The sequence below is a fragment of the Alosa pseudoharengus genome, unplaced genomic scaffold (genome assembly GCF_046254945.1).
Source record: "Alosa pseudoharengus isolate Yale_2024_CS ecotype anadromous, Long Island Sound unplaced genomic scaffold, YU_APseudo_1.1 YU_APseudo_1.1_scf_5, whole genome shotgun sequence".
Classification (NCBI taxonomy): Eukaryota; Metazoa; Chordata; class Actinopteri; order Clupeiformes; family Clupeidae; genus Alosa; species Alosa pseudoharengus.
In genome coordinates this window covers 25,627,919-25,649,144 of record NW_027468837.1, presented here as the reverse complement: position 1 = coordinate 25,649,144, position 21,226 = coordinate 25,627,919, and the positions used below count along the sequence as shown (strand labels likewise).

Below are 21,226 nucleotides of genomic sequence, written 5' to 3'. Positions count from 1 at the left end.
CACGAAAATCAACATGGGAATAGCCCAGTTTATAGTCATTTTGTGTATAAAGTGCCAATGATGTACCATGTTTCATTCATGCACTTAGGCCTACTTACTTGGTTACATTGTATACATGTTTTCATTCTTGGCCCTGAGGCACAACAATGTTTTCGACATGTATTTATCTATGGTAGCCTACAATATTGCCAAATATTTTTCATGCCTTGGTTTTGGAACCCATTCTTGATATAGACAAGGTCTGAAGAAAATTTGAGACAGTACAGCAACAACAGGTATCTGATTTGACACGGAATGACCCTATTGCTTTTATATTATTGTAGGCTTGTTAGCCTACACCTCCTTTCATGTGTCTGTCAGCTCATGGTGTATGACGTTCCTGTGTGGTTGTTGATATGTGGTTGTTGTTATTCATTGTGAAGTCTTGTAGCTGCTATGTAGGCCTACCAGGTGTCAGTGGGGCCAAAAATGAATGTCCACATGAGTGGACAAAGGCTCTATTATTATATTCTATTAAACTATCATGTCAGGTCTCCCCCTCTCCTTGCTCATCCCATCACCGTACACAACCCTTTCATTTTATCAATTATATATTATTCGTGTAGGCCTACCTGTATAAACCGTCCGCACATCAATGTTTCTCTGTGGTTATTCACCACCACAATTGAATTCAGGCTGAGAATGTAGGCCGTTTTCTATGATCAGAAGTCATGGTTTGTGCATTTGTGCGTTCTGCTCCACCTCGCCAGAGGGCAATAGAGGGCAATGTAACACTCTAAACAGTATAGGCTCAGTGAAAAAGTACAAAATTAAGTTGTTTGTTGCTTGGTGACGGGGCATTATATTTCCTGTGTATGCATGCAGATGTAAACAGCTAGTAGTTAGACGAACTTCGAAATCTTACCTGTTAAAATCATGATATCCAGTGTGCTTGTAGTGATCTAGCAAGATGTTAGAAATAAAATAATTAGCATTTTACATAAGCCTAATGGATAGTTACATTTTTGTCAGGGTTGTTGGAAAAGGCAGCTATGGAGAGGTACATCTCGTGAAGCACAAAACAGACAGAAAACAGGTAAGTAGTGCTAACTTAGCTATCGTTCAGTTAGCTAGCTGTGGTAATGTTGCTTTTGCTGTAATCGGGGCGCATTGAGACAAACTAAAGAAACTTTGTTGTATTTGGTAACATAGCACAACTGATAAGACAACCGATATGAAATATACTTTGTAAGTAGGGTTGTCTTATAATTGTAAGCTAAGTTAACTGTTCGCTATAAAAGCCCAATGTCAAAATCACCCTAACGTTAGTTTTACCAAAGATCCTTGATCCTTGATCTGAATCGCCCCGCTTCAACCCTCTGGTTTTACCCATAGTGAAAAATAGGGTTTTACCATAGACTGGTTTTACATAATGACATCAGATTGGATTCTGTAAAACGAATAGAACCTAGTATCTAACATTATTAATAATTGCGCCTTGCAAAGATTTTGTAACACTTCTAATTGCAGCTGGCCAATGGAAATCTCACGTATAGCTTATAGCTTAATTTGTGGGTCAAACTGACAAATTCAATCAACTGTGACAAATTCAATCAACCCCTATCCTAGACGCTGGCAGTTGGAAACGTCAGGACATGATGCAAACTTGATTTAACCAGAGAGGGTTAAATCGTCAGATAACCCAGATTTGGTGTAGCCTGGTACTATCTCTTACGAAAAAGAACTATCGTATAACTTAGTATTTTGGGACATACGTATATATAAGACTGTAATATAGGAACCATAGATATGTATATGATAGGAACACTAGAGGGTAAGGATATTACAGTATGGCGGTATAATAGAACATTATAGAAGTATTATCCCTATACACTACCATAGAACTACTAGAAATCTGATAGTATTACTATAGTTCTTTTTAGTAAGACCCCATAACCTGTAAGACGATACCACCAGTTGTGGGTTTGCTGCTTTGTAAGCCATATAGTTTGTTCTACCCTCCCTTCTGTTTTTTTGGTTTTTGTTGTTGTAGTATGTCATAAAGAAGTTGAACTTGAAAACTTCTTCACGGCGTGAGAGGAGGTCGGCTGAACAGGAAGCCCAGCTTCTCTCCCAGCTTCGCCACCCCAACATTGTGACCTACAGGGAATCATGGGAAGGAGATGATTGTCAACTCTATATAGTAATGGGCTACTGTGAAGGTGGAGACTTATACCACCGGCTCAAGCAACAGAAAGGCGAGCTCCTACCTGAGAGACAGGTGGTAGAGTGGTTTGTCCAAATCGCCATGGCTCTTCAGGTACTGGCATAATTCAAGTGTCTGTGATAACACTCATGTCTGTAGCAGCTAGGCCTATGTTCTAGATGAGTAACATTGATGTAGAATGAATTTTCTTTGCACAACTTGACATTGTTCAACTGATCTTTGTTCAAATGTCTTTGTACTGTGGCAGTATCTGCATGAAAAGCGTATATTGCACAGAGACCTCAAGACCCAGAACATCTTCCTGACCAAGACAAACATAATCAAAGTGGGGGACCTGGGTATCGCCAAGGTTCTAGAGAATCAGAACGATATGGCAAGCACTCTCATAGGAACCCCATACTACATGAGTCCTGAGCTGTTCTCCAACAAACCTTATAACCACAAGGTAATGTCCATAGATCATTCTGACTGTACTGCACTGAAAAATAAAGTATCAGCTGCAATGATCAAATGCTCAGCTGCGGTATGTCAAATGTGTCTTGCATACGTTATCAGTTCCATAAGGATTTGATGTGTTTTTCTCTGCAGTCGGATGTGTGGGCTCTTGGTTGCTGTGTCTATGAAATGTCCACCCTTAAACACGCCTTCAACGCTAAAGACATGAACTCACTTGCATATCGCATTGTGGAAGGAAAGGTATGCCAATCAAACCTCAGCTGGAACGTTTTCTGTAAAAGTATCTTAATTGTAAAATGAAGCAGAAGGCATGCAAAAGGGTCTGCAACTGTTGCATGTCTACTAGTTATTGACTTACTTTTTCTCAGAGGAGTTAAAGTTTTTCATACATCTCCTTAAAGATTTACAGATCTCATGCTATAGGCTACTTCATGCAGGCTGGTTGGAATGCATAGGTCAAAAGTTCAGGCTAACAACAATTCTGCTGATTTTTCCACTTCTGCTGCTCCTTTCACTGTTACTCTGTCTATCGTACCCCATTTTACCCCATGGTAATGTTGTGTGGTAATAATTTTCCTCCTTGTTGACGCGCCCAGCTTCCTCAGATGCCCAGTAAGTACGACCCTCAGCTGGGGGAGCTCATCAGGAGGATGCTGTGTAAGAGGCCAGAGGACCGGCCGGACGTCAAGCAGATCCTTCGACAGCCCTTCATCAAGCAGCAGATCGCCATGTTCCTGGAGGCCACCAAAGAGTAAGTCTGCATTTCAATTCACATACTTTTGTACTTACAATACCTAATATGAGTCAATGCACTTGTGCACTCATATTAGGTGCTGTAAGTACAGAAGTATGCATATTGGAACGCAGCCTAAGGCTGGGCTGGACAGTGTCTTACAGGCCACTGCTGTTGATTGAATAACATAGTCTGCCTGTGATTGGGAAGAGAAGGCAGCATGACATATTTTGCAAAGGTCCAACTTTACTTCACTATACTGCCTTTTTGCAGAGGGTACTTGAAAAGTTGTGGAATAACTGGGAGAATCTACTGAAATACATGCATTTACTTACTGCAATAACATTCTTGATGATAATCATATCTCATTGTAATTGTATTAATCTGGCTCTTATTTAGAAAAGCTGCCAAATCCAGAAATAAAGCCATTAAGAACAAGCCCAACAGTGGTGGATCTGTGATTGCGGGTCCGGTCAAAAATGATCTCCCTTCAGCGTTACCTCAGATCAAGTCCAACACAAGAGCGAGAAAGGTAGGGGTCATAGTTGTCTTTGTCATGCCCAGCAGTGGCGCAAAAAGTGGGTATGCGCTATATGCGGCGCATGGGGGCGCCAAAGCGATGGTAAAAATAATAATAATAATAATATATTTGGTGTATTCTATATGTAGCTACTGTTGTACGTTTCTAAATCATTTCTGCATTTCCTCGATGTTAAATAACATTTTAGAGGACTAACAGGCTAGAGTAGGCGCCCTATATCTCATAAGATTCTATCATAAAATGTTGACATAGAAAAGGGAGTGGGGGCGCCGTGAGCGCTGAGTGAGCAGGTACGAGTAGTGAGTTTTCGTCTATGGAAAAAGATGGATGAAGCAAAAAAGCTGTCGGGGGCTAAAATAGAAAAAGAAAGGGAAAATGAGATGGCATGTCAAGGGATGCGACAGTAGTTAAATGGTGAAAAGCAACAGGTAGGATTTAAAGTGTGACGTCTGTGCTTGGAAGCACACGTTTCATGTTCATGCTATTCATGTTACCAGACTAACTAGCGTTTGCTAAGCATATGCCGATTGAAACAGCCTATATTCCATTCATAGCTAGGTGGCTACCATGCTCTTACTGCACTTTTAATGGCAAACTGCAAACCGAAATGTCACACTAGCAACAACTCATTACATGATTCCATTTCCTAACAAGACTTAAAGACTTGTAATAACTTAATATTGTGCTGTCAATGTGGCGCAAACAAAGGTTAGAGTTGGATCAGCCTTATCCGGCTTTGTGAGCAACAGCTGGCAAAAGGACGTTATGAGAACCGTTTAGACTCTCTTAAAGTGACAATGTGACATTTAACAATACTTCAAGTTCAAATCGGCAGAATTTCTTAAAAAATAATAATATGTAATACATTATTGGCCTTTTGTTTTACTTTGTTGTTTGTGTTTTTTTTTTTTGTTTTTGGGGGGGGGGCGCCAATTTGTTGTTGCATACCCCTCAAAAAATGGGTAGCTGCGCCCCTGATGCCCAGTCATTGTAGACACACAATCACATATGTATCAGTTGCCTGTTGAAGTAAATTTAATTTTAAAATTGCTTGAGCAAAGAACAGTGGTAATTTAACATTTACCATGGCAACATTTATATAACTCATACAAATTATCATCATTGTTAACATGGTAACCTACCTTTCATGGTTACAATTCGGTCAGAAATAATGTTACTACAGAATGTGTTTCACATAATTGCACATGACAGTGTTATAATATAGTGTTATAACAACCTTTTGATGTTTGACAGAGAGAAGAGAACAATCCATCACATCACAGCCCACATGTATCAAATGGTGAACAAGAGAAAGCCTTATCAAAGATGCCTCTACCACCGAAATCTCCAACACCAGATATCCTCAACACAACTGGGCACTCCATAGCAACCATCAGTAATATTGACATTGCTATGCAACCACTGGAGTTTGAGGAACCAAAGCCTCGCAAAGTGAGGACGCCTAAGTCAGTGCCTGATCAAAAGCCTAATGATGGCCTCAATCAGAAGCGCACAGTTAGTAAGAGGACCCCGAAACCTGATGCCTCTGCCCCTCAGCCTCACCCACGTAAGCTGGAACAGGATCTCTATGAGCGGGAAGAGAGGAGGGTATCGAATGGGCCAATATCACAATGCCCTGTTGCCTCCAACGTCATCCCAGCATCTGTGAACAAACACAAACCCTTAGCGGAAATACAGCCGCTTTCTGCCGATATGGACAGTAAAGAGGACACTGTAAAATTACTCCAGGAGGCCGCGCTGAACGTTACAACAACAGCTCCTCCAAGGATGCCAGATGCGGCGTATCTGGAGCATTATGAGCCTGAACTTGTAGCGGATGTCTTAGGGAAACACAATAGCCCCTCTTCCCCGGCCATCCAGGACATGAAAGATGACACCATGACACTTCTCAAAGAAGCTGATGACCCCAAACATGTTGAAGAGGTTCAAGTAAGATGTCACTACCTTGAGATGAGATAGAACTCATTCTATCTTTAAGTTGTGGAGGTTTCAGATGCATGTTAGTACTTGGTATAGACTCATACATAGCTTTCTTCTCTTCATAGGGGACCTTGGAATCAACAGAGAAGCTCCTGGAGCCTTTTGTTCCAGTGCCAGTAATGGTAAGTCTGTTTTTTGTCTTACTTATATTCCACCTTAAATACCATTTGCTCCATTTGTTATCAATACCTTGACTATGGATACAAGAACATGAGGATAAAACTCAATTCATAGTCCCAGGCACTCAGATTCAGGCACTGAGATGATTATTCCGTTCTTCAGACAGGGCTCCAGACTAACTTTTTGCACTGGTTGCACTGGTGCGCCTAACTTTTTTTCTTAGGTGCACCAGCACAAAAGTTAGGTGCACCCAAATTTTCAACCACATCGCATTTAACACCGCAGCAGGTTCACTTTTTTTCTTTAATTACTGTCCTATATAGGTTGTCCTATGACTTATGATTTACAATTCTACAAGAAAAGTAACTTAATGAAGTGTTGGTGCTTTAAGTGCTTCACTGAGCTGAAATTTAAACTTAAAACATCTCAAGATGTATTAAACTAGATGTACCGCAGAGCGGTACAAAATATGACCGCCGCCCAGTCCAGCACATTTTTTCCACAAAAAGAAATCACGCTGAAAGGCCTATATGATTCTAACTGTCTCACTAAATTGCATTATCCACACTCAATTCTCACTGGTATCTGCTAGACAACAAGTACCAAAACATGATTAGTTCATAGATTTCACATGTAAAATTAATTTTATACAACCCCACCTCCATCTTGCCTGTTCATAATTCTGAGAAATTCGTGATTCGTTTGTGTTATGTTTATGTTATGTGTGTGGGTGTGTGTGTGTGAGTGTGTGTGTGTGTGTGTGTGTGTGTGTGAGTGTGTGTGTGTGTGCGTGCTTGTGTGTGTGCCTGCGTATGTGCATGTGCATGCAAGCGTACATATGTCTACTGTGTGAGTATGTGTCATACGTATGATTACTGTGAATGTATGTGTGTGTGTGTGTGTATCTGTTTGTGCACATGTGTGCACATGAAATGGGTTAACATGACACCTGGAGGCAAACATACGGAAAAAAAATGGTCATCCTAGGCCCTACAGTTCTCAAGATATTCACAGAGAACTGTGTCTGCCCTACCCTCCTTTCGGGGGGTCCAGTCCAGCGGGGGGGCTACAGATCAAAACGAAAAATGACGGTTCCATGCTATCCATGTGGGGGTACATGCCCACCAAGTTTTGTGTACCCCGGTCTTTCAGTGTCCCGGGAATCCTTGTTGGTGTACGTCACTAAATGTACACATAAATTGTTTTATTGTAAGGCCCCCCATGAACGAAAATACACACAACTTGGCATGCATTCGGAGGGTGTCATAATGATCCTACACTTTTAATTTCGTGCAGTTTTGACCATGTCAGCCAGAGATATTGTGATGAAAACACCTAATTTTTTGCTTTTTAATTTTTAACTAGGTGGCGCTATACATGAAATAAGTGGTAATGGGATGGGTTAACATGGCCCCTTGAGATCAACATACAAAAAAAGGTGGACCTCCTAGGCCCTACGGTTCTCGAGATATTCACAGAAAACTGTCTCCGGCCACCTACAGGCCAGTTGGTGTATAGTAACATAAATTAATTTATTGTGTGGCCCCCCATGAACGGAATTCCACGAAACTTGGCGTGCATTCAGAGGATGTCATAATGATCCTACACTTCCAATTTCGTGCAGTTTTGACTATGTTAGGTCACAGATACCTGCGATTACAACACCTCATTTTTACTTTTTTGTATTTAACTAGGTGGCGCTATACATGAAATGAGTGGTTATGGAATGGGTTGACATGGCCCCTTGAGATCAACATACAAAAAAAAATGGTCCTCCTAAACCTTACGGTTCTCGAGATATTCACAGAAAACTGTGTTTGCCCTACCCTCCTTTCGGGGGTGCAGTCCAGCGGGGGGGGGCTACAGATCAAAACGAAAAACGATGGTTCCATGCTATCCATGTGGGGTTACATGCCCACCAAGTTTCGTGTACCCCGGTCTTTCAGTGTCCCGGGACTCATTGACGGAAATTTGGGCATGCGAAAAAAAAAAAAAAAAAAAAAAAAAATCTGACTAAACCTATATGACCGCCGCTTCGCTGCGCGGCGGTCATAATAAAAATAACAGTGAGTAAATTAACAGTGCACGTCTTTTAAGGGCTTCAAACTGCACATCTCATGGCTCAATGTTTTACATACTATCCTTCATGATCTTTAGGCCTTGGCTAAACCAGCTCGCCATGCTAGCATCTTCCATAGAAATGTTTTTGAGCACAATTTAAAGAGATGTTCCAAGTAGCCTGGGGGATTTTTATGTGATTTTGCAATGATGATTGCAATAATCATTTGACAGCCCCAAAATGCAATTTACTTTTTAATTTTAGTATTTTTAAATTTTCAATAAGAACATGGTTAATGCAGAAACGATATGGTAGGCCTATTATTATAGGCTATTGCAATGACTTGCCATGCTCGATCTAAATGTGTCCATTCAATTCCCCGTACACAATGACCACTGTATACATGCAGGTAATATTCGGGCTTTAAATGTAGCAGCGATATTCGGTTTGCGCCAAATACCGGATTAAATTGATTGATGCCATCAGAATGAGTTTACACAACTCGTGCGCAAAACGAATATTGCTGTTGAAAACCGGGTTACTCCCTGCATGTAACTGCGGTCAATGACGCACTCCTTTTCGGCGATATCTGTATCTCTGTCGTTCGGTCGTTGTATGCATTGTTCGCAATTTTAAGACGTCTTTTCATCTGCAATGACTCCTATAAATTTGGCGCAAGTGGCATTCCTGTACGTCGGGTTTACGTTCAAACTATTTTTCTGGTGAATAATTATTTCGGACTGAACTTGGTGAAGGGAAGTTTCACTAGGCCTATCGTAGGCAACGATAAACTTGATCATCATCTCGGGCTCGTCTGATCGGTTTGCTGCTGCCAACCGCTGAAAGGCAGTGGGAAGAGGGGACATTTATCTCGGCCTATGTGACCACACTGTAATGCAACTACATCCACTCTGTTTATCTGACGGGTCTCTGACCTCCCCCCCCCCCCCTCTCTCTCTCTGCAGCACACGCATTTTCAAATTTACTCACAGGCACTGGGCCACGTTGGTTTAAACAAATCACAGATAGTGAAGGAGGGGACCTCCCCTCTGATTGGCAATCAGAGGGGAGGTCCCGCCCTTCACTATCTGTGATTTGTTTAAACCACGGTATTGGCCAAATATGTGTCTGTTATTGAACCAAAGGTAGAGTTTCAATCAATGCGGACACTTTTTCCTCTCTCGAATAGCTGGTCGCACCGGTGCGACCTCCGATTTTTTTTAGTCGCACTTTTGAAAAATTAGGTCGCATATGCGACCAAATTGGTCACACTCTGGAGCCCTGCCAGAGAAAGACATCATGCAATTTGTACATTTATCAGTGGCCTGTGCTTCCTTTATATTACACCCAAAAAGTATCACTCTAGCTCAGTGGTTCTCAAATTACACGTACGTGAAGGCACTCCAGGGGGTACGTGAGATTTTAAAGTATACATATATTTAAAAAGTAGAATCCATGAAAAAATACTTTAAAAACAATTATTTAATAAATATTTCAGGAAAATATAAGTTCATAAAATTAATTTTATATTTCAGTAGGCTATTCAATTTCATTATCCTAAAAACGGATGGTTCATGATGGTTCGACCCAACCTGTCACATGCCACCCGCCATCACCTGTCAATCACTGTCAAAACTCAAACGATGGAGTCGTGGTTGAGGCATAACGGTAATTCTTGTGCGCTGGTTAGGGGGTACTTGGCTGAAAAAATATTTAACAGGGGGTACATCACTGAAAAAAGGTTGAGAACCACTGCTCTAGCTGATATGAATGACAGCATCCACACATAAACTCTAACAATAACGACATGAAGAACAATAATCGTTGGGGATCACTTTCAGAGCGATTTTGAGAACAATAAAAAGCTGACAATCAGAATCCATTTAATTTTAGCCATCACAAGCATCAACTTGAGGAGAGACTTTCCTTATTGTTGTTGGGCGCCTTTATCGTTATCGTTATAATTATCTTTATAGTTATCATTCCTGGCATTTTCCATTGCCAACCAACTAAGTTGCTAACAGGTTAGCAACAATGGTTTTGGGAAACGCACCCCTGATATGGAGATGTTTACAGTCTTGCGTTGCCAATGATCCCTCTCTTCTTGTGTGTGTTGGAACAGGAGCCTGTAGACTCCTCGGAGCCGTCAAAGCCGAGGCAGCGGCGCCAGAGGAACAGGGAGTCAGGCCTGGAGGGTCAGCGCAAGGTGAAGCGACTGCACTCGCTGTCATCAAGATATGAACAGAGATGTGGACACATCTGATGTTGTGTCCACAAAGGCTTTATACAGACAACCAAAGCATAGTTGTGACATGTATTAGGTGTCATACATGTTGTTATATTGGCGTCTGTGCTGTCTGGATTTTATACAACCCATGACCTTTATATGGAAGAGATAAGGGCACATTCTTACTCATAGTATTACTTTTTAGAAAGTCTCAACCAAACTCTGTGTGAAAAAATTTACAGAAAAGCATAGAAATGTGTAAGTCATCAACAGCTCATTGAGATGCGCTTATCTCTACTCTGTTAGGATAAAAAAGCTTCCAGACCCCTGCCACCCCCTCCTGTTGAGGTGTTATGTGCTCCTGTAATGGTGAAAAACAGAGTGCCACCTGAAGTAACACCTTCGGAGTCCTGCCCGAAGGACAGAATGACACCTGTCCCACTGGTAAGATAGCTCCCTAATGGGTCCTTCCAGCATTTTTAAACCTCAGTCCTATTGTTAGATGTATTTAGGTACTTTCATTAGGGACAAAAAGTCAGTATCCATTATGAGTGTGGGCTAACTTCAGACACTTATATTATACAATTTCATTACTGAAACCTGAGATCCTGTCCATGTTGGCTGGTACTTAATGACATGTTTGGCCTTGACAGTGGTGAAAAAGCAGCTTACTTTGAAGATAGCATTGTCGGTGTTAGCTGGCTAGCTAGTTTAATACTGAACAGATCTTCAACATTTCTGTCCCAAATTAAAGTACTTAAAGACATCTAACAACATGGCCTCAGGTCCAACAATGCTGGAACTCCGCTTTAAACCTAATTGAGATTCAATTATATTCAGTTCATACATTTAAATTGCATCAATAACTGGCATAATCTCGAAGCACTCTACAAAGTCCACAGTCCCCTACAACAGGCACTTAGGGAAGGGATGAAGCATGCCTCATATTTCCAGCTGTGCTAGAAGACGTAAAGCGCTTCACTTCAAACAGTCTCATTTCACTACACTTGTTGATCTAAAAATAAAAAAATCACATGTATTGTTTCTCAGGATCGCCCACTGTCAGCACGAGAAAGGAGAAGACTGAGGCAGTCACAGGAACATCTGAATCAACCAGGTATATCCACACAGCTTCACTAAAATACCAGCTTAAGGTTCTTTCAGGAGAACTAGGATGTAAATGTGGGTATTTGGATTAGAACCAAATCATATGCTAACAGAAAGATCTCTTAGCCCTCTCAACAGTCTCTATTGATAGACCAATAATTAATATACCTTTAGACACACAATTAATATACTTTTTTTATTACTGGGCAATTCCACGCAAAACTGTCACATCTATAACGCCAACTAAATACCATGACATTGTGTTGCCATTATGGATGTGACAGTTTTACATGGAATTGCCCCACTACTATTTAATTTATTCTCTAAAGTTGAGCTAGGTCTTGAGCACAAGAAACTTCATTCTGATAAATCCTTTTCGAGTACACTACCGGTCAAAAGTTTGGGGTCACTTTGAAATTTCCATTCCACTCCATTATAGACAGAATACCAGCTGAGATCAGTTGCATTTTTTTTTAATCAGGGCTGCAGTTTTCAGTTACATTATGTACAGAATTGCAAAAGGGTTCTCGGCTGTTGTAGAAAGAAATGGCTGATCTTTAATGTAATATCGACATTGCCCATTATCAGCAACCATTCATCCAATGTTCAACCATTGATCCAGTGCACATTCTGTATACTAATCTGATATCATTTTAAAAGGCTAACTGAGAAAACATTGGAGAACCATTTTGCAATTCTTTAAGCACATAATGTAACCTGAAAACTGCTGCCCCGATTAAAAAAACAATGCAACTGATCTTAGCTGGTATTCTGTCTATACTCCCTGCTGAAAAAACCAGCCTGACCAGCTAAAGGTGGTTTGCTGGTTGACCAGCTTGTTAACCAGCTTGTTTGACCACCCTATGATGGTTGACCAGCTAGACCAGCAAATTTCTTGCGAAAACATACCTTCAGCTGGTTTACCCACCTAACGATGGTAATTCAGCTGGTTTCGCTTGTAGTACCACCTCAAGCTGGTCATTTTAGCTGGTGTTGCTGGTCTACAATGCTGGTTTAACTGGCCGTGCCAGCTTATGTTGGTCAAACCAGCATGACCATCTTACACCAACAATGTCAAGCTTGGCAGGCTGGTCACCAGCATGACCATCTTGCACCAGCTGTATCCCCCACGACAGGCTGGTCAAACCAGCATGACCAGCTTCCTCAGATGGTCACGCCAGCATATCCAGCTGGTGGTCCAACCAGCTACACCAGCAAAGACCAGCAAGAGCTGGAAGAAAACCATCAAAGACCAGCTAAAACCAGCTAAAACCAGCTACCAGCATAAGCTGGTTTCTAGCTGTTTTTTTCAGCAGGGCTGTAATGGAGTGGAATGAAAATTTCTAAGTGACCCCAAGCTTTTGACCGGTAGCGTAGTGTACATGACAATAAACTGAACTTGAACCTAAGGTGATGGTAGTCCACAGTGAAGAAAGGCAAAGTGCAATTGATATAACTGTTTGTTGACCTGGCCTGTTTTTGCAGTTGTACCGGCGATGAGAAGGGCGTCATATGATGTGGCTTTGCTGAGCTGTAAACAATCAGACCAGCCAGACTACCACAGGGCAGCCAGTGTATCCATGGAAACAAGCAAGGTAGCGCGCCGTAACCCTCATTGTCTGATTGAGCAGAGGCGTGGTATAACCGTTTGATTAGATGCTCCGCTGAAAGGTCATGTGTATCGTAAAACCAAATCCACCATGACAATATATCACTCAAGGATGTTTATTTATGTGACACAACAATTTGAATCCTATTAATATTCTCACATCACTTGTATGCTAAATTGTTACTCAGATGCAACTCAGCTATATCATTAATAACTCATTGATTGGGCCTTACTTCCTCACTATTTGAAGATGGAGGCTGAATTTTCAGTATGAACTCAGATCCAGCACTTAATGGCAGATGTGTCTTCCCAGAAACAGGACAGACACTCGTGGCATCGCTCAGACGAAGAAGAGTGCAACTCCTCCACCAGCTCCACTGACCGCTCCGAGGGGGATGGCAGAGAGGGGTAAGGGCTCGCGCTGACAGAATGGATGACAGCCATTTGTCCCAATGTTCACGCTTGTGTCCTTGCACTGCTAAAGTGCAGTACTTTTGTGAAGTATTAAAAGGGAAGACAATAGTTGAAGGAGTTTGAATAAAGTGGAATGTCTCAACATCTTGTCCACCCTCCCATGCCATTACAAATGTGGTTCCCATTCGCCTTATTCACCCGGCTGCGATAACGAGGCTGAGGGGTACACTTGCCATTACACCTCAGTCCAGCAGATGGTGGTGATATGCACTCCGTTTGCAAACTGCTGAAAAAAGCTCACCGATTAAAGAAGAAGGGTTCACTGGCCTGTTCTTCTTCTTCAGTGAATTGTTTTTTAGCAGTTTGCAAACGGAGTGCATTACCACCACCATCTGCTGGACTGAGGTGTAATGACAAGTGTACCCCTCAGACTCGTAATGGCCGCCGGGTGAATAAGGCGAATAGGGGTGCTTCAGATGTGCAAGGGTGCAAGTATGAGATTGAGCTTTACAGTGACTTATCTGACAGGGAAATGGTCCTTCAGCATTTTCAGCATCTGTGATTTTCCTGCAAATATTGGTTACATTTCTGTAGCTTTGAAAGCTTTTAGAGGAAAACGTAGTCTTCTCTATGTGTTTAGGATTATCACCCAGAGCAAGATATTGATTGAATTTCCCCAGGTGTACAAAAATATTACTAAATGTTTATTTATTCAATTCTTCAGGAAAAATGAATCCTGTGAAATGCAGGACTTGGTGCAGATGATGACACAAACATTACGAATGGATTCTAGAGATGCTGCCAGTGAATCAGATGGACCTAGACTAGGTTCTAGACCCCAGCCTGAGTTTAAGATAAACTGTAAATATAAAGACACTCTGGTCCTCCATGGAAAAGCCATGGATGTGCAGGAAGACTTCCAGGTCAACGATTTCTGTGCAGGTTGGTGCTTTGTTTCACATGTTCATGTTGATTTTAGTAAAACATGGAAAAATAAAATCCAAGACATTATTTTACAAAAAGACTTGCAAACGCAAAATCAGATTTTGACTAGGTAAGGAGATAGTCAATCAGAGTTGGTTTCAATGTCCTCCACAAAGGTGATACATCTGGACCTGCCAAGATCAGGAGAGCTGTGGAACAGTTGCGGACAGACGTGGTGAAAGGTCTGGGGGTGAAGCTGCTGGACAGAGTTCTGGACATCATGCAGGAGGAGGACGAGGAGAAACGGGAGGTGAGTTTTCACAGCCTGGAAAGGCCAAAGACTCAGTGGTTGTCTTCCTCATAGAGAACTTGGGTTTGTTGTGCTAGAGATATTGTGCAGTTTTCAGGAAGGATATGATTTAGGGAATAACTCACTGCTGTTCTACTAATTTAATGTACTGACTTCTTTCACAGCAACATCTAATGGAGGAAATGGGAGAAGAGAAATACAAGTCCTATGCTGTGATGGTTCACCAGCTGAAGTTCTTTGAGGATGTTGCATTTAAAGGCTAGGGCTACATAAGAGACAATCGGTCCTCTACTGATACATGGGATCACTCTGACCAGAATCATAGTCTGTTACAATCATTGTCCTGTATGTTAGGAACAGATTTCTCGTAGTAGTACTGTCGTTTCACTTCGGTATTGAGAATGTTCTTGACCGAATGCAATTTTTCATTCATATTGGATATGCAATTGCAGCACTCTGACATGTTTTTTTATACACTTAATGAACATTTTAATTAGATAATGATGTAAAGATTTGTTGTGTAAAAAACAAAAACAATGTTTAATTGTAGTTTTCCTAAAACCCTGGAAATCCTGAAAATATATATCTAATATGTAAATAGAACATGTAGCCTTAGTCTTATGGTAGATATTACACAATATAAATTGAAGTTTTAAATAAATCTCTTTAAAGATACTTTAAGAGTGCAGTGTTCTGTAAGAGGTGTCAGTTGTCTAAAGTCACAGACTTCATATGGAATGTAAAGAAATGTGATTTATTTTATTTCAGTATCAGTATGTAATTTTGAATACAAATAGGCAAACTTTCACTATTATTAACTTTAAGATTCACATTTTGAATACAAAACTCGTGCTCAGCATTGACAGAAATGGGAATGGACAGTCTACTTGTGTTTCTTCTTCTTAAGATTCTCCTGAGGCTTCTCACGGCTGTCTCCTGATGTCTCGGGTAGAGCTGGTTGCCAGTTGAGGGGATTTTTGCGGTACATGGGCCAGGGGGGTAGGGTGAGCTGTGAGGACGACAGAGCATTTTAGGACATCATCTGGTAGATTTCTGCAACTTTTACCTGGTATTTAGTGAATGTAATTACTACTATTATAGTCATAGCCATTTCTAAGACCATGAAACAGAAATCTGAGACTCACCAGGCAGGACACAGCAAAACCTCCCAGAACTATGTACACAGTCCATCCAAACTGTTCAATGACAAAGCCGTATAAGAACCCAATAACCTGGGAAAAGGAAAAGAGATTAATGGATCAAAATGCATTAAATATAGGCTAGTAAATATGACTTGCATTATATTAAGATTATAAACATGATTTGATAACTTACCGCTGATACCAGAATGATCCCTTGAAAAATTTGTTCCGCTAATTTCTGGCCCTTGTAATCCTGAGGGGTGTTGAACACAAGTCAAACAGGCAACATGCATTTTTAAAAAATGTACATGTTAGGTTAGCAGCTACTCATTTTGTGAACTATAGGTGAACATGCTTAGGTTACATCTTGGATAACCAGCTGTCACGAACAAGCCCGGAAGAACCAACATTATTGTTTTGATGCATGTACTGGATGCATTTCCACCGAAACCTTCCTTTTGATACATCTAAATACATACAATACTTAAAAAGTATCACTAAGCTCACTCGACAGTTAACAGCAAAGATGCTTTTAGGGTAACATCTTCAGGGTAACATCCGCTAGTGGGCTGTCTTAGCTAACGTTAGTTGGCGACTAAACAACAATGGTTCAGCGATTTTTTTTATCATGCATGCCCATAATGTTCATTTTACAATTCTTACCATATGAGTTGGGATCGTTTTGAATATCGATAACATCTTGAATGAAATATCCTAAATACAACCGCTACACATAAAAATCATGCACTACTCTTCCTGTTTTAAAGAGCGTACGTATAATTTCCGAGGACCCACGGTCAGGACCTCGGTCTGAGGCTACTTTTTCCTGTGTTTTTTAGAAAGCATGTTTACAACGTGGAGAGATGCCATCAACATGCTAAAAAATATAGATTATGTGTATACAAATATTCGGTGAAATAATGTGGAATGCTACCTAAAATATGAATGTTATTTTAATCAGGCATTTATTTAGTCCGTTTTCTGGGCACAGGCCAATCAAGGTTAAGGGCGTGTTAAAAGTGGTCGAGAATATCTAAATCATACGGATAAGGCGTCGCTCTACTAATAAACCTAGCAATAGGTCCATTCGTTCATTTACAACTCAATCGTACCTCGACAGTTCGCAGCATCGGTCTTAAAAAAAAAACACATTGAAGGAACTGAAAACTTGTTGATGTTGAGTTGGCATTTTGGCTTTGAAGCTGGGGTCGTTTGTCGAACATCTCGCAGTGGCCAGGTAAGCATGGGGTTCCATCGTATTTCTGAACGAACGCTTTCATTCCCTACCCTCTGTTTAAAAAGCGTTGCACAGAAAAATATGGTTCGGGTACAGGGTTAAAGACCATACTACCATACTCGTTTTATTTCTGATCTTCAGCTAACGGTGGCCTAAGATGTTTTGATTGTTGGCTATCCGTTATTCATTGTATTGTTGTGCTCGTTTAAGATGAATACACGGTGAAACACGGTGTCTGTGACTGAGGGGGTGTACAGTCAAGGAGCAATGACGATGCGCAGAAGTAAGTACCTTCCCCGGTCCACATGGCTGTGACTACAGTGTAGGCAAATGTAGACATAATTAAAACACATGCAATTACATTAGCCTACTATTGGGTTCCCTAGTTAAAGGTAGGTCTAATTGATATACAATGTATTATGCTGCACACAGCTCCTGAACATTGTGGACGTTGTTTGCGCACATTTAGCCCGCTGTCATTTTCACTAGTTTATAACTAGTTTACAATGATTCTGTGTAGACAGACACTCATCTAACCCACATTCTGTTGTTCTGGTTCTAATTATACGGAAGTCCTCATTTCAATGTATTTCTGTTTTTCTTTTTCAGTAAATGTGGCCATCCTCGTCCTGCTACTTGTTGCCTTTCTAATCATATTGCAACGAAATCTCTTAAACCTCAATGACTTCCTGAGGCATGAAGGTCCAGGTAACCCTACTTTCACAACTCCAGCTGTACAATGTTTTCTAATTTTCTCATTTTGAATGTTTTAATAAAGTCTATGTTTTTGGGGGGCCCTTTTACAGAGACAGCACCTGGTGCACTACTACCATTTGAGCCAGATTTTGCTGCTAAGCACAAAGCTGATGTGACCAGGACAGGGCTTGAAATCCCAGTGGTCATCACGGCAGCTGAGGAGAGGTTGGGGGCTGCCGTGGCTGCTATGAATAGTGTGTACCGCAACAGCAAGTCCAATATTGTATTCAACATTGTGACCCTCAACGACTCTGTGGACCATTTGAGGTATGTGCTCTGATGTAGTGATGGAGTGTCCACATGCTAATGCTGGCACTCCTTTTTCATGCATCCAGGAAGTGTGACTATGTTTTTTTTTTTTTATGTCTTAATCTTTTTAGAGCATGGATGAGTAAAGCTGACCTCAAAGGCGTCAAGCATAAAATCATCACCTTTGAACCAAAGATTCTGGAGGGGAAGATTTCAAATGATCCCAAGAAAAGGGATGAGGTTAAACCGGTAAGACCAGTGTGGGAAATCTGAGAATTCTTTGTTAGCTTGTTTTATGTTGTGTTTGTTAAGGCTCAATTTCAAAACCTATAAAGTCCCACCTCTCTTCTCAGCTGACCTTTGCGAGATACTACATGCCCATGTTTTTACCCAGTGTGGAGAAGGCAATCTATTTGGATGATGACGTCATTGTACAAGGTTTGGTCAGCTTAATCCGTGCTATTGTAAACTGAATAAACACATGGTTCCTATTCATTTGTATAATCAAACGACACATACAGCGTCTTTGGTAGGTCACTTGGTAGTGCATATTTGTGGTTGACTGCCTTCATTTAGGGAGTGGTTGAGCATTATTGTATATAATTTGGTCTTTTCATTGAAGGTGACATCCAGGAGCTCTTTGACACTAATCTGAAAGCAGGACATGCAGCTGCTTTCTCTGATGACTGTGACTCTGCCTCATCGAAGGGGATCGTCCGAGGAGCGGGTAATCAGGTAGATTTAAAAAAAAAAAAAAAAAAAAACGCAGTGACCATATCAAATTCTACACTCATGTATCCAGATATAATGACCTTATATTGTGTTATCCCTGTAGAATAACTACATAGGCTTTCTGGACTTCAAGAAGGAGGCCATCAAGAAGCTTGGCATGAGGGCAGCCACGTGTTCATTCAATCCTGGAGTTATTGTGGCTAACTTAACAGAGTGGAAGACCCAAAACATCACTACCCAGCTTGAGCAGTGGATGGAGCGCAATGTGAAGTATGTCTTTGGGAAATATGACAAACAACAGCAGGTTACTTATTTGCATTCCATGCCTGCTCAGTGTCGTCGTGTCATTGTGCCACATGGAAACCGCCACTGGTGAACACATGAACATAATCATTCTCGCTTTATGTAAACATATTTTTCATATTGTAGGCTGTTCTTTTGTATTTGTGATAGGAACAAATTACTCAAACCTTATAGCTTGAATGCAGAGTAAACTGGATATTGGCAGGCATGTTACTATTAGAACAGATTAGAATCAGTAATTCCCAATAGAAAGATTATCAGATCCCAATTCCCAATAGAAAGATTATCATTGTTGTCACTGGTGCCGCCTTGTAACTTGATCTTGCCAGGTTGGTTGCCAGTTTCTTTTTTCTTGTAGTATTATTTCCCTTTCAGTAGTTTTTAGGTGTGGCCCGTATCCTAACTTACAATATGCAGTTCTGTCTTGATGTACTTGAACCTGTTTGTGCCTGTTTTCACAGAAGTATGTACCGGTATACACTCCTGACTTTACATCTTGGTTAATATCTGGTTGATTGATCCGACAGCATTTCTTTAAAAAGAGCAGTATGCATCGGTTAGTCTCTAGCACTATGTGGGTGGGCTGCCTGAGGCTGTGACTAGCAGAGACACGATTGGTTTTGCTTTGAGGTTTTCTATTAAAAGAGATTCTGGGTCATCTCCAGTTTCATTCTGGAAGGAGTATGCTGTACACACAGGTTTTAAATCTGTATTTTTTTCTTCTTGACAAGAACGCCTTATTTATTTCTCCTCAGGGAGGACCTGTACAGTAAAACTTTGGCAGAGAGCGTAACGACCCCTCCTCTTCTTATCGTCTTCTACAAGCGCTATTCAAGCATAGACCCATTGTGGCATGTCAGGCATCTTGGTAAGCAGATTTGTTTAAAATTTTAGATTTGTTTTTTTATTATTAAAAAAATTAAGACATTTTTCTCCAAAGCATATAACAAAATATAAGTGCACATAACACATACATATTCACAACAGTGAGAAATAAACTATTTTGCATAGTACAACAAAAATGTGTACTAAAATATTACAATTAAGAAATTGTTCAAATGTGCTGTTCTGCTGACCTTTCCCGACAGGTTCAACAGGAGCTGCAAATCGCTACTCTGTCCAGTTTTTGAACGCAGCCAAACTCCTCCACTGGAATGGACATTATAAACCATGGGGGAGACTGTCTTCATTTTCTGATGTTTGGGACAAGTGGTACATTCCTGACCCATTGGATAAATTCCACCCCATTCGGAGACATTCTGAAGACAAATGAACTTAATAGGCAGACAATGCGGCACAGTTTTTGCTAGCGGTGTCCATTTGCTTGGTAGTCCGATCTCTCAGGCGTGGGGGATTTGGTTTGACACATTCCAGCTTGGGACACTGTGTGTTACCCAATGTCCCTTGGCTGAAAACCTTGGTTCAAATTTTCCAGATTCTTTCCAGCTGTTTAAAACTGTGCGCGCCTTTACCATTACTCGTGGAAACCCACTACAAGGTCCTACAGGGGCTGTTACACTAAAATAATGTGCATAGACATATAGATGTTACAAGTTGTGTGGAGATCACAGAATTACTACACTGATAAAAAATGATGGAATGCTGAAAGTGATGCTTGTATTCTTAGCTGGATCTATTCCAGTCTGAACCCTTCCTTGTGTTGCTTGCTTTCTATGGTGTTGACAAAGCCGGCGGTTTTAATGCAGTATTTGTTTGTTACAATAACAGTGCCAATATGAAATTGAACCACTCTCTGTAAGGTTTGCAAGCTGTTCCTCAGGTTCATATGCAGTTGATGTATATTTTTTAACAAAGCATGTTTACTGGAAAAACCAGTGGGTTTTTCAAATACTGACATAAAGAGGAAAAGGTGGAAGCAATAAAGCAAAAGTATTTCTTAACATTTCCTCCAGTTCATTGACAGCCTTTTCCCATTAAGAGTTTTAACCACAATGTTTCCATGAAACCAGACAAAAATCACAGCTCCAGCACCATAGAGTTGCATGAGAAGCTTAAGTTGTCCGAACTTGGCTGGTGCCAAACTGCTATTGGCTATCTGCATTCCATGGGCAGGGCTCAGTGATCGGTTCATTCCTGGAA

The 21,226-nt window shown here is 40.9% G+C and overlaps 3 protein-coding genes across 4 annotated transcripts; 2 read left to right on the top strand and 1 right to left on the bottom strand.

Annotated features, from left to right (window-relative positions):
- Positions 1 to 835: 835 nt before the first annotated feature.
- nek4 (NIMA-related kinase 4) lies at positions 836 to 15,356 on the top strand. Of its 2 annotated transcripts, none has more exons than XM_076268980.1 (16): positions 836 to 1,075; positions 2,033 to 2,299; positions 2,454 to 2,651; positions 2,795 to 2,902; positions 3,259 to 3,413; positions 3,795 to 3,927; positions 5,191 to 5,886; positions 6,003 to 6,059; positions 10,239 to 10,322; positions 10,650 to 10,787; positions 11,394 to 11,460; positions 12,936 to 13,045; positions 13,379 to 13,467; positions 14,198 to 14,415; positions 14,574 to 14,707; positions 14,872 to 15,356. In XM_076268980.1, exons 1-16 carry the CDS (start codon positions 989 to 991, stop codon positions 14,968 to 14,970), a joined length of 2,640 nt encoding a protein of 879 aa, XP_076125095.1. In that variant the 5' UTR covers positions 836 to 988; the 3' UTR covers positions 14,971 to 15,356. The 2 variants fall into 2 exon arrangements, with proteins under 2 accessions (XP_076125095.1, XP_076125094.1); XM_076268979.1 differs by having other exon boundaries at positions 13,373 to 13,467.
- An 84-nt stretch (positions 15,357 to 15,440) lies between these two features.
- On the bottom strand, positions 15,441 to 16,630 carry spcs1 (signal peptidase complex subunit 1). The gene is made up of 4 exons (XM_076268983.1): positions 16,513 to 16,630; positions 16,043 to 16,102; positions 15,853 to 15,939; positions 15,441 to 15,716 (listed from the first exon to the last, which is right to left on the bottom strand). Exons 1-4 carry the CDS (start codon positions 16,546 to 16,548, stop codon positions 15,591 to 15,593), a joined length of 309 nt encoding a protein of 102 aa, XP_076125098.1. The 5' UTR covers positions 16,549 to 16,630; the 3' UTR covers positions 15,441 to 15,590.
- A 288-nt stretch (positions 16,631 to 16,918) lies between these two features.
- On the top strand, positions 16,919 to 21,027 carry glt8d1 (glycosyltransferase 8 domain containing 1). The gene is made up of 10 exons (XM_076268982.1): positions 16,919 to 17,086; positions 17,297 to 17,369; positions 17,696 to 17,794; positions 17,893 to 18,109; positions 18,223 to 18,340; positions 18,445 to 18,529; positions 18,714 to 18,826; positions 18,927 to 19,093; positions 19,882 to 19,994; positions 20,215 to 21,027. Exons 2-10 carry the CDS (start codon positions 17,354 to 17,356, stop codon positions 20,397 to 20,399), a joined length of 1,113 nt encoding a protein of 370 aa, XP_076125097.1. The 5' UTR covers positions 16,919 to 17,086; positions 17,297 to 17,353; the 3' UTR covers positions 20,400 to 21,027.
- Positions 21,028 to 21,226: the final 199 nt, after the last annotated feature.

Excerpts from the sequence above, each read along its gene's own strand:
- spcs1 (XM_076268983.1), bottom strand. The coding sequence starts at position 16,548 with ATGTTATCGATATTCAAAACGATCCCAACTCATATG. Across the intron at positions 16,103-16,512 it reads AAACGATCCCAACTCATATG|GATTACAAGGGCCAGAAATT; the intron begins GTAAGAATTGTA and ends AACACCCCTCAG. Across the intron at positions 15,717-15,852 it reads GTTTTGCTGTGTCCTGCCTG|CTCACCCTACCCCCCTGGCC; the intron begins GTGAGTCTCAGA and ends TCGTCCTCACAG.
- nek4 (XM_076268979.1), top strand. The coding sequence starts at position 989 with ATGGATAGTTACATTTTTGTCAGGGTTGTTGGAAAAGGCAGCTATGGA. Across the intron at positions 2,652-2,794 it reads ACAAACCTTATAACCACAAG|TCGGATGTGTGGGCTCTTGG; the intron begins GTAATGTCCATA and ends TTTTCTCTGCAG. Across the intron at positions 5,887-6,002 it reads AACATGTTGAAGAGGTTCAA|GGGACCTTGGAATCAACAGA; the intron begins GTAAGATGTCAC and ends TTCTCTTCATAG.
- glt8d1 (XM_076268982.1), top strand. Across the intron at positions 17,795-17,892 it reads CCTGAGGCATGAAGGTCCAG|AGACAGCACCTGGTGCACTA; the intron begins GTAACCCTACTT and ends GCCCTTTTACAG. Across the intron at positions 18,341-18,444 it reads AAAGGGATGAGGTTAAACCG|CTGACCTTTGCGAGATACTA; the intron begins GTAAGACCAGTG and ends CTCTCTTCTCAG.